Here is an 11,974-nt window from a genome sequence, read left to right on the forward strand (position 1 = left end):
TCGCCATTGCATGTGTCAAAAAGATTGGTATTCTTCTGCCGTTCGCCTTTAGTTTCTTCTATATTTCTCGAATCTAGTTAATGGGGGGTGGAATTTCTATGAATTTCTTGTCCAAACTTATCTCAAAAGCTTTGATATACAAAATTATTACTTTAGGGATTGGTTAGTTTAGGAGTGGAACTGACCAAATTCACGTACGCATTGACCTTTAATGGACAAGATAGAAAATGCAATTGAGTGGAAAAATTGATATAGATGTATTGGAGATAAGCTTTTCCCATGTTCTTCCCATAATCATGGCTCAGCTTGGTCCCAACTCTAGTTTCAATAATCTAAAAACATTTGTATATTAAAAAAAGAAATATTAGTTCTAAAACAAAGAAAATTTTGAGCAAGTTGTTAACATTGTGAACCAAAAACATTATCAAAAAAATTTATTGCCATTCTAAAAAAAGTTGTTTATTGTAAGATGTTAAAATTTTAATAAAGTTGTTAACATTGGGTAACCCATTATTTATTTATTATTTTTAATGAATTGACTCACTCTTCTCATAAAAATACTGGCCCACTATACATTTATGTATCATTTGTGCTTTCAAGGGTTTAAGGACTAGGGAAGAAGAGAAAAAGAATTACAAAATATGTGTGAATTTTTACTTGCGGAAGATATTATATGTTTGTTATTACGTGGTTTTCTTAAGAATATTTCATATTAAATTTATGTTAATTATATTTCTAATGAAGATTTATGGTTTAGGTTTGTTTTGTTATGATTTATAGTGGATATGGTAAAGGATTGTTTTTAATTTTGTGATTGTTATGCCTTTGATATCGACACTTATGTTGGGCATTTGATACATAGATCTTGGTTTGGTATTATAGAACTGAATTTTTGTTATCTCTAGCTAGAATGTATTTTGCACTTCTTAAGCTTACTTAACATGTTTTTTTTTCCAAAAGTTTTTTAGTTCCAAATGAATTAAGTGTTGATTCCAGTCTAGGAGTGAGTGTAAGAGTTGTCCGCTCTATGAACATCTATGCATGACAATTTTGTAATACATTAATGCTTTTAGTTAAATAACCGTTCATCTTTTAATCTATTAGGTTGTGTTCTCTTTGTTTAAGCATAGGGTTAAATTTGTAATTCTTTTCAATAGAACTACGAGATAATATTATCATGACTAATGTGCAATTGTGTATACGTGCATGATTAAGTAAATCATATAGCTTGTTGAAAGTAGAGTGAACGAATCGTCATCATCTTGCTTCCCGTCTCTTTTAAGATAGCACATCTGGTAACTTACTTTGTAAATGTTGTTATAGCTAAAATGGTTATTTTGTTCTAGCTTATGTTGTAACTTTGCAACTTTACACAAAAACTTATACATGTGCATTTTGTAATTCTTTTAAGTTGTTATGAATGCTAATTGGTTTTATTTTTTCTAATTTGATATATATATATATATATATTATTGGGAAAATATCAAAGAAAAGTGTAGGTAAGACGAGAGAAATAAAATTATTTAATATTAAAATTTTTCAATAGAAAAATCATTGAAAAAGGGTAATAATATGTTTTATAATTGGCAAGAATTGCAATGAATATTTTATGTCATTGCAAGTATTCTTGTGACGTTTTAAATATTCGTTGCAACTTGTGACATGCTACAAAACATCACAAATTGCGACGTTTTTCCAATTACGTCGCAAATTACAGCGTTTTTAAAAAATTGTCACTAAATATCGTCTCCGATGGGGTTTTACCGACGTTCTATGCGACGTTTGTTTTTTCGTCTCTAAAGGTTTATAGCAACTATTTTTTAGTCTTTAGCGACGTTTTCATTTCGTTGTAAAATCTTCTTTTTGTTGTAATGATATGCCTGAAATGAGAGTATTAATTATTTGGTTGTATTTTGATTTTGGAATATTGTCGTGATCAAATGAGGATTGATTTTGATACCACAGATAAATGTTAAAAGAGATTTGGACTTCATAATAAAAAATTTCTCCTCTTCTAGCGACGTTAATATTGTCAACGCCTAAAAAAACGTCGGCATAGAGTCTCTATACCGCGGTCAATGGGAGAAGCCTTGCCTAAGCCTTAGTACTGTTAATGTTTAAGAAGGCAACTAAAATAGTTAATATGCTATTGTCCCTGTTTCTTTTTGTAGCTTGGTATATTTCCATTATTTCTCCCTTCCCTGCTTAATAATTTCAATGGTATATATATATCCCAGGTTATAGTGTAATTTTAACGAATAATATTATTAATTGAACTTACAATTTCAAGAATATGGTTTCTAATGTAACTATAACAAAATTGCACTAGAATGTGACTTGGACACACAAAGTTCCTTCCCAATTTTGGAAATGGGTTCTTTTAACTTTAGAAAACTAGTAAGAAAGATTATGGAAATAGTTCTAGTTCGTAATAAACACGTCATAGGCATGTTTCCTTATTGTACTTTTAAATTGCTATAACCACGTATGTAAAAGTTGTAAAAAAAAAATTAAAAAAATATATATTTACGTTAAATTTAGTATGTGGGCTTATTTGTTTGAAGTTTGGATGGATAGAAAACCTTGCTTGTTCGATTGAGAGAATTAAACTTGATTGTTAATGGTGTGTTTGAGGATTAATGAGATAAACTTAAGTTCTAAATTTACAATGTTTATTTACTTTAAATTTACCATGTTTTGGTCTAAAAGAGAGGAATGAGTTTATTTATTTTAAATTTACAATTTTTTTATCTAAAAATGGGGAAAGAGTTTATTTGCTTTTTTTGTGTGATATTTGGTTTTTATTTGCTTGTTTTGAAATAATTTGATTGTATTGTGGTTTAGTTTGTTTGGAGCTTAATGTGTTTTCAAACAAAGTATATAGTTCTTTAGCTTAGAATTTGGGTTTGTTGGTTTAAGTTTATTTGTTTTAAATTTAGCATTTGAGTTTGTTTGGTTTAGCTTATTTGTATTAAATTTTAGTTAAGTAACCATAATTGTTGGATTGAGATCAAATTTGGTTTGTTCAAGGATTGTTACAAGTTTTCTTTAGAAAAAAAAAAAAAATTACTTTAAACTTAGGTATTTTCAATTTTGTTTTTTTATTTGAGCTATTTGTTTCCATCTGGTATTTTTTTAACAAAAAAAAGTAGACACCTAAGAGTTAGTTTTGAGAATTATGTTGCTATATTTGCAATTATAGTAGCAACTAAAATTAGTTTGATGATACAATAGAATGTTATTTATTTTTGTTATATTTGTATCAGATATGTGAGATAGAATAAAGTGTGCTTTGAATTATGTTGTTGTCCTACAATTATAGTAGCAACAAAAATACTTTGTATGATGTAATAAAAATTATTTGTTTTTGTTATGATTTTGAATGTGGAGGCTAGAATAAATGTGATTGTTCTGAGGTTTAAATTGTTTTTGTTGTGTTTTAACCCTGGAGTGAACTTTGTTGTTGTATCGAATGTTGAATTTAGAATTGTGAGTTAAAGATTTTTGTATTATTGTTGTTTTGAGTATGTGTTAAAGAAATGTGAGTTAATGGTTTTTGTTATTATTGTTGTTTTGAATATATATTAATGAAATAGAGTTAATAAGTTGTGTTGTTATTGTTGTTTTGAATGTTGATTTGGGAAATGTGAGTTAAGCACTTGAGTCTTTTTTTTTGTTGTTTTGAATGAATGAATGCATATATATAGATAGATAGATAGATAATGAGAAAAGAAATTCAATTTCAAGTGTTTTAATTATAATTTAAACTTTGTTTGTATTATTTATTTTTTACAGGATCAATGTTATGTCTGTGACTTTGCAGCCGAATAGGATTAAAGTGTTGTTTTGTTAATGTTATGTCAGTTAAACTTGCGTTTTTCTTTTTTTTTTTTTATCAAGACTCGTGTGTTTTGTTATTTTTTAGAACAATATAAGTTGTAAAGATATTTATGATTATTTAAATGAAGTTTGGTTGTTTAAATATCTTAAATATTTAAGTATTTAAATATTTTATCAAGATATTCAGCTACAATTGAAGCAAAAAGAAATATAATGTTTTTAAAAATAAAATAATTTTTTTTTTATAAAAATTAAATCAATGCCATACACATAGGTGTAGGCAAAAATCATCCATCCCGATGCTACGCCTATGTATAAAGCGTCGGTAAAAGTTCCAAGCTTATAAAAAAAAACGTATCTCGACGCATACATGTAAGCATCGGGAAAGCATCCTGCCAACACATATGCATGGCGTTGATGTAGAGGGTCAAACCCATGAGCTTAAAAGGCGTAGGCATAGATAGTCTATGCTGATGCCAATGAAAAAATCGTCAGGATAAGGTATCCAAACACACCAATCCCCAAGAGTCAGCATGACCTTTTGCTGATGTTTTGGAAGGCTATCCCGACGCTTTGTGGCGTCGACAAATGGTTTTTTTTTTTTTTTTTATAGTGATTCAAACATTTGATCTATTGATTGAGAATATAGGTCTAACCGATTAAGTTATTCAGATAAGTGACTTCATATCATTATAGGAAATGAGAAAAAAAAATATTTCAATATTATTTACCATTTCTTGCTTATTTTTAATATATTTTCACACTTTCAATATCGAAGAACAATAATGTGTTTACAAGAAATGTTTAAATTCAATATAAAGATACACAAAATAAAATCATGGTATTAAATTTTCATTGACACGATTATTTCTATCGATATTTCCACATGTTCATGTACAATATCAACATGAGAGGCGAATCAACATTTCTATTATATTATAAAAAAAAAATCTAAGAAACATAAATAATAATCAACAAAATATTATTGATATGCATATAATATAAATAATAAACCTTTATCAATATTTCGATAGACATTTCCATACCTTGAGTGTAGTAGGTTGCTATCTAATTTGCACTAAATATGCATTGCTAGCTACCTAAAATGTAAGGCCCATCCGGTAGAAAATCATAAATTTAAAAACAAGAAATTAATGAAAATAGAATTTGTATTTCATATTTTCAAATATGAATTTTGTAACATATTCAAAATTTTGATTCTAATTTAAACTATTATTTTAAATGTGTTTGATACTATATTAATGAACCATAAAATTAGTTATATTATCTATCAAGTATTGAGTTGACTATGACCTAGGAAGTACAATACTTCTAATTGTGCAGAGAATCGATATCAAATACGTATACATTTAGATACGTGGCAAATATGTGATTTGAAGTATCTGATTTTTTTATTTTTTTTAATTTTTCAGATACGTGTATCTACTTCCCTATATGCGAAGGGGATATTGCCCAACCACTTAAAAAGCCAACCCCATTTTATTTAAGTGCATGTTTAAAAGTGTTTTTAAAATCATCAAAATCACTTTTTTTTCATTTTTAAAATCACTCAAAAACACACTTGCTCAAAATTAATTTAGTTTTCAATTTTACACTTTTAAATGAAATTTTCATATCATCAAAATTAGTTTTGAAAGATTAAACCATATTTCACGGTGATTTTGAAAATGACAAAAGTGATTTTAACCATTTTAAAATCACTCCCAAACATAAAATTTCACTTAAATTGAGCAATCCAAAACAAAAAATAAAAATAAAAATAAAAATGATAAAAACATAAAAAATTAAAAGAAAATCCCCAAAACGTTATTAAATCTTCATTCTTCCCTTCTCTCTCACTATCCCCCTCCATCCTCAACTTCATAAAATAGCATATCTTCAACGTATTTGTATCTTATTTTTTTAGAAATTAGCATATCGTAATATCGTATCGTATCCGTATCATGTATCCATATATATGTTTGTGCTTCTTAGACTATGACTATTATTAATTAACTTATGAACATAGTTTATGTTTAAAAAAAAATTGTATAATAATTAATTTTGTAGTATTATAACATTACATATATATTCTAATTTTAAAAGAATTAATTGAATTTATAACACAAAAAAAAAATTGTATTTCTAAACTCTTTTTAGCTTTATTTAATATAATTCTACATTTTAAAATTTAAAATTTAAAATCTTGATACACCAAAAATATTTAAAAAAAATTGTTTTCAAAATTTACACTATTTAGTCTTAAAAAAAAATCTAAATTGTGGGCCAAACATATATTTGATCTAAATTGTGGACCAAACACATATTTGATGTAATCGGTGAATTTAAAAACATGAAAACATAAAACAAAATTAGAACCCCCAAACATTACCTTTAGAAATTGTTCACAAGAAAAGACATGGCTTCCAAGAACCTGTACCAAACATTTTAGAACAAGAAAAGAAAACCTCCCTATTGTCTCCAAGCTCAAAACGGGAAACTAAACACTGCACTATAGTCTGTATTGTAAGCCAAATAATCTAGTCTCCCAGGAGAAGACAACTAAAAAAGATCTTCTCTTCTAATTCTGAAGCATCCATTGCATAATATCTTCTCGAATACCGTGATCGAAACTTCGTCTTCTATAGTTTGTTTTCAATCCATCAGAGCCACAAATGCTAAATTGTCTGTATTGATTCAAAGTCCCAGCAGGCTTTCTCTGCCTCATGATCATTGCAATGGTAGGGAAGAAGGGCTTAGGCCATCTATGTACTGATGAAGTAGATGACAGATATTGATCGAATTTTCGACCAATCACTGCTCGACTGCTGGTTTGATGTTTCAAGTAAGAGTTGGAAACCTTCTTTATCATTTTCATGCCCGTATTGATAGTGCCATTGGGATGTTCATGAGTCTCAGCAGATGGTTTCATTTGATTAAGCCATCGCGAAATCCAGCTACTTAGTTTTGTACTAACTTTTATGTCTTGACGCTGAATGGTATGATGAACTTTCACAGAAACATCAAACACGGCACGGGTTCGTCTGCAGTAAGGAAAGAGTGCTTTCGAGCAGTTAAAGATAACAACTAGTACATACTAGCAGAAAAGATATGATACAAGGTAGTTCTAAAGTTCTTATGGAATTTTGGTGACTTTATGGAGAAGCCAATACTGCAATGTCCTTTCTTAGATCAGACTGGCAAAACCAATGCTCCAATGTCTTGACGTTGATAAGAAATTAAATGATGGGAAACCTTTGAGCATCGGATCTAAAAACCATGTTGGACAACAAAACTCAAAGAAGTCAACCCCACCTCTAAACCAATTTGATCTCAACTCCTAAGATCGGCTAGATTACTGATTACTTAAATGATCAAATGAATCAAAGATCGGACAAAGCTTGAAACTCCTAATCAACCCTTGATATTCAAAGCACTCCACAAGCACAATAGTTCAACACTCACTTGAATGCTTCAAATATTCATGCATTCTATCACAAGAACATACAAGACACAAAGCTTAAAAGCTTTCAAGGTTTAAAACCCAAAATTCTATATTTCCAAATCTTTCATGTCACAAATACAAATTACATAGCTTTGTATAGCCTCAAAATAAAACTCTAGATATTTTATGAGGGCATTTCAAGGGTTGTAACCTTCTAAATTTATGACCATAATCATTGTGAAGATGTAACATAAAAAGCACATAAAATGACTTAAAATTTAAAATACATTTAATAAACACCATAAACATGAAATTATTTGTTTTAATCAGCCAACCATAAATTTGTAACCATGCAAGTCCCGCTTGAAGTATCTGTTCCATAAATAAAGCTTCATTTCACTTGACTACACTTAATGCAACTTCTTTTGATTGTAAATTTGGACAACATGGATGGTTCTTTCTTGACATCTTTCAAGTTCATATATGGTGTGATTGAGATTCCTCCGTTTGTATCAGACATTCTCAATGAATTTTCAGGGTATAGCTTGACAAGAATCAAATGAAGAAGTGGTGCATAGAATATGAAGCCATTGCCATATGGATCTAGGAACAACTTAGGCCCTCGAAGCTGATCGAACTAATTGCATATTTTATAATTCTACATAAATAAGCTACCCTAAAAGTTAAAACTTAATCAAGTGAGGATCAAGGATGAAAAAATCGCCGCAATATCACTAAATTATTCAAGAAATATCGGAAATATCAGCGATATTACTGATATTTTGATGATATCGCCAATATCGAAAATATCAGCGAAATATTCAAGAAATCAACCGGTAATGTCTTTTTTATGAAAAATCGTCGAAATATTCAAGAAATATCAGAAATATCAGCGATATTACTGATATTTTGATGATATCGCCAATATTTCATTGAGGATGATCACATTATTAATGACTATAGGTCATTACATGGAATTTTCATCTGACAACAGGATAATTTTAAGGGTAACAAAAAGAGGGATAAATATTGATGGTTTCACTCTCCATACAATAAAATAAAAGAGGAGGAACAAAAACAAAAGAGCTTACAGATGAACGGCACTGCCAATTTCAGTAATTCACAGCTATGCTACTATGTATAATCAATGTTTCAAAAAGTTAATTAGCGTGAGCCTCAAGTGTTTTCTCTACATGAAATAAGACATCAGCCTTGAGAAGATACTGAAAAGATTTTTTTTAAAAAAAATCACATCCTTCAATTGCCACATTCTTCAATGAAAATTCTTCACACTCATAGGGTTGACCCACTTGCTAATTTTTGTTTGTCATAAGCCATGGAGGTAAAGGTAGTAAAGGCTTAAATTACACTTAACTCATGGTATTACAAAGATAATGTGGGATACTGTATTTTGAAGAATAGATGATAAGTTGATATCATCCTTCTAGTCGCTACCAGTACCAGAGATGTAACGATTCTAAGCCTCAGTGTGCAACCCCTGGTAACTTTGAGAACATCGTTTATTACAAATCATCCCATACCAATGATATCACCATAAAAACGTAAAGTAAGATATAAAATGTTCATGAAGTCAAAGATCTTGTGAAACATTTAAGATGGTAGCCACTGATTAACACCTAGCCAACGATATATAAAAGCTATGATCTTCATCCGATAGAAAGTGGCATGCCATAAGCATTTTTCTACATCTGATAGCTAGTTTCGTGGCAAAAAGGGTATCTATGCAAACACAACTGAGCAATAAAAATAGAAATTTTAATGTAGCAGAGCTATGTTAGGACAAGAAAAATTATTGGTGTAAGTGAAATGCTAGGCATTGCATCACCCAGTATGGAAGAATTGGATTGATTGTTCCATAATGTAGACATTGTTTTAAATAAAAAATTTACCATTATATAACCACGAAGGAAAAGAAGACCACTACCAGGCCCAAAATATGCCCTGGTTGGCAAGGACTAGACATGTTTGGAGATGCCTCCAAATTTGGGGATGACGCCCTTTAGGTTAGATACTTAGGGTACGTTTGGGCTCCCAACTTGCATTAGGTGGAGTGGGCTATTTTAGCCTACTCAATGTTTGAGCCTTCCAATATAATAACTAAGTGTGGATTATTCAATACAACTATTTGAAAACCCTCATTGTCTATAATAGTTACTATTTTGTAACCATCCTCTCTCCTCATGTAACCTAGGCTAAAATAGTCTGTAACCTAAACACAAACTATTATAAGCCGTAAACTATTATAAGCCACAAACTATAATAATTACTGACTATAATAACCAACTCAACACTCCAAACAACCCCTTAATATCTTAGAATATTATAGAGCCTTCTAGAAGGTAGGAGAGGAAAAACCTCCCTAAAGAATATTGGAGGTGGGTCATGACTCATGACTAGAATGCAAGGGTTGGGACCTTCGACACCTCATATATCAAAAGAAAAAGAAGACCACTACCTAATCACAATTCACAGGCCTATTGCTTATTGGGCTATTACACAGGACCATGAAGTGTATTGCAGAGTTCCTACTCACTTTCTTTTCCACAAAAGAGCAGTTTACAAGCTTCAACCATTGACCACATGTTCCAAACGTTATACTTTCAGGTATGATCAGTTATTAGGTTGAAACTTCACTAACTTAATCACCCAAAAAAACTATTGCCTACACTCAATCTACAGAGGAAATTAAGAATTCCGCATCACAGACCATGTACATCTTCCATAAAACCCAATAAATAAGTCCATCGGGCATAAACTATTCCACCAAAATGCAATCAAGACAAATGCAAAGGCCTCAATCTAGTAATTATAAACAAACATCTGAAGAACAATAAGCTCAGCAACCATTCCCACTAGATTGTGTTAAGAAAAAACGATGAAGAAGAGGAAGAAAGGAAAAATACCCACGAAGAAATTGACGAATTCGAGGGTGCTTGGGGGAAACAAGACGTCGCTGAGTCTTGAGAGCGAGTTTAAAGGTTCGCTTGAGGCCCAAGAAATAAGCTGTTGCCAATGCAATCTCCCATAACACCATTTTCACTCGCTTCGCTTCTCTTTTTCTGCTTCTTCGTCGGCTTAAATAAGGCAAAAATGTTCTCTTCAATCTCAAACGTGAAATTGTGTTGAAATGGGCTTTAAAGGCCCAACAAACAACAATGGCCCAATATATTGTCGATAAGAGAGACCATGTTTGTTGGGTTCACTAATAATTGTAAGAGAATAAAAATGTTGGCTTTGAAACATGAGGTTTTTTAAGTTTTTGGGGGTTTCAAAATTTTACATATTTTCCAAAACTATTTCTTTTCAAACACATCATGAAGGGAAGTTCCAACATTTGAAGATTTCCATTTATGAAATCTATAATCATTGAGTAGTGAGGGTTTTGGAACCCATAATCGCCAAACGACTACATAATTGACAACAACAAGCTTCAACAATCGATAATTTTTCTATGCCATAAATCTTCAATACAATGATATAGAATCACCTATAGTAAAATGATATAGAATTGAAGAAAACTTGCCAAATAAATCATAGTATATAATAAAACATCATTAGGTATAATGTACATTGTACTATATTAGATAAATGTTTCTAAATTTAATGAATTGTTTTGTTGTTTGAATATATGGGGATGTTTGGCTTAACAACATCAGTTGAGTTAAGTTGGTAAACATTACCAACTCAATGTTTAGCTTACCCACTTTGAATGATGGTGGAATTTAATTGGTTACTTTTACCAACTCATCCCAACTCTCCCTCCTGCCTAAGGTTGGCAAAAATCCCCGCAGAGTCGGGTCCCTATCGGTATCCACCCCGATCAGGACAAGGAATCCTCAGTTTAATCGAGGATAGGGTCAAATCAAGGGCCCATGGGGGATAGGGCGGGGATGGGGAGGATATCTCCGCCCCGTCCCTGTCTCAGTACCCACTCCGAATAATTTTTTAAATTTTTTAATACATATATTTATTTATGTGTGTATATAAAACAGACGCTTTAAAGCTACTATTTTTGTTTTTTTTACTTTTTTATTTCATTTCATAATATAATCAATTTTTAATTTTTTTTTATCAAATTTTAAAATAAAAGAAATGTTAAAATATTTTTTATTATTAATTTAAATAAGTAAAACAATAATAATACCAACTTATTACCTAAAAAGTGTACCATTTCAATATAAATACAAAAATTTATTGATTTTAAANGGGGAGGCGATTCCCAAACAGGGATTCCCCGACCCCGACTCCTCAAAACGAGAAATGGGACAGGGACGGGGATGGAGAACGCATCCCTGGCCCCGCCCCGCTCCGTTGTCAATCCTACTCCCACTAGTGTTTTCAATGGCTCCACCTATTAGCCAACGCCTACAACTACCATTACTACACTCTGGTGATCAATTCCAACAACCACCTTCGCACGACCAACTCCAACAATCATCAATGATAACTCCAGTGAAAACCATGTCCGATGATCAACTCTGATGACAACCACTTGTGGCGATCAACTCCAGTGATCAACTTTGGCAACAACCACCCCTAGAGGCTAACTTCGATGATCACCATAGGCAACCAACTTCGTTGTTCATCTCTAAGGACTAACTCTAATGAATAACTCTAATGACCAACTCGACCGATTGTATACTAAAAGAAAAAATAAAATAAAATAAA

At 31.0% G+C, this 11,974-nt stretch overlaps 1 protein-coding gene across 1 annotated transcript; it reads right to left on the minus strand.

Annotated features, from left to right (window-relative positions):
• Positions 1-6,202: 6,202 nt before the first annotated feature.
• On the minus strand, positions 6,203-10,367 carry LOC120078506. Its single transcript, XM_039032777.1, has 2 exons — positions 10,210-10,367; positions 6,203-6,884 (listed from the first exon to the last, which is right to left on the minus strand). The coding sequence occupies exons 1-2, from the start codon at positions 10,338-10,340 to the stop codon at positions 6,422-6,424; spliced, it is 594 nt and encodes a 197-aa protein (XP_038888705.1). The 5' UTR covers positions 10,341-10,367; the 3' UTR covers positions 6,203-6,421.
• Positions 10,368-11,974: the final 1,607 nt, after the last annotated feature.

The sequence above is a fragment of the Benincasa hispida genome, chromosome 5 (genome assembly GCF_009727055.1).
Source record: "Benincasa hispida cultivar B227 chromosome 5, ASM972705v1, whole genome shotgun sequence".
Taxonomy (NCBI): Eukaryota; Viridiplantae; Streptophyta; class Magnoliopsida; order Cucurbitales; family Cucurbitaceae; genus Benincasa; species Benincasa hispida.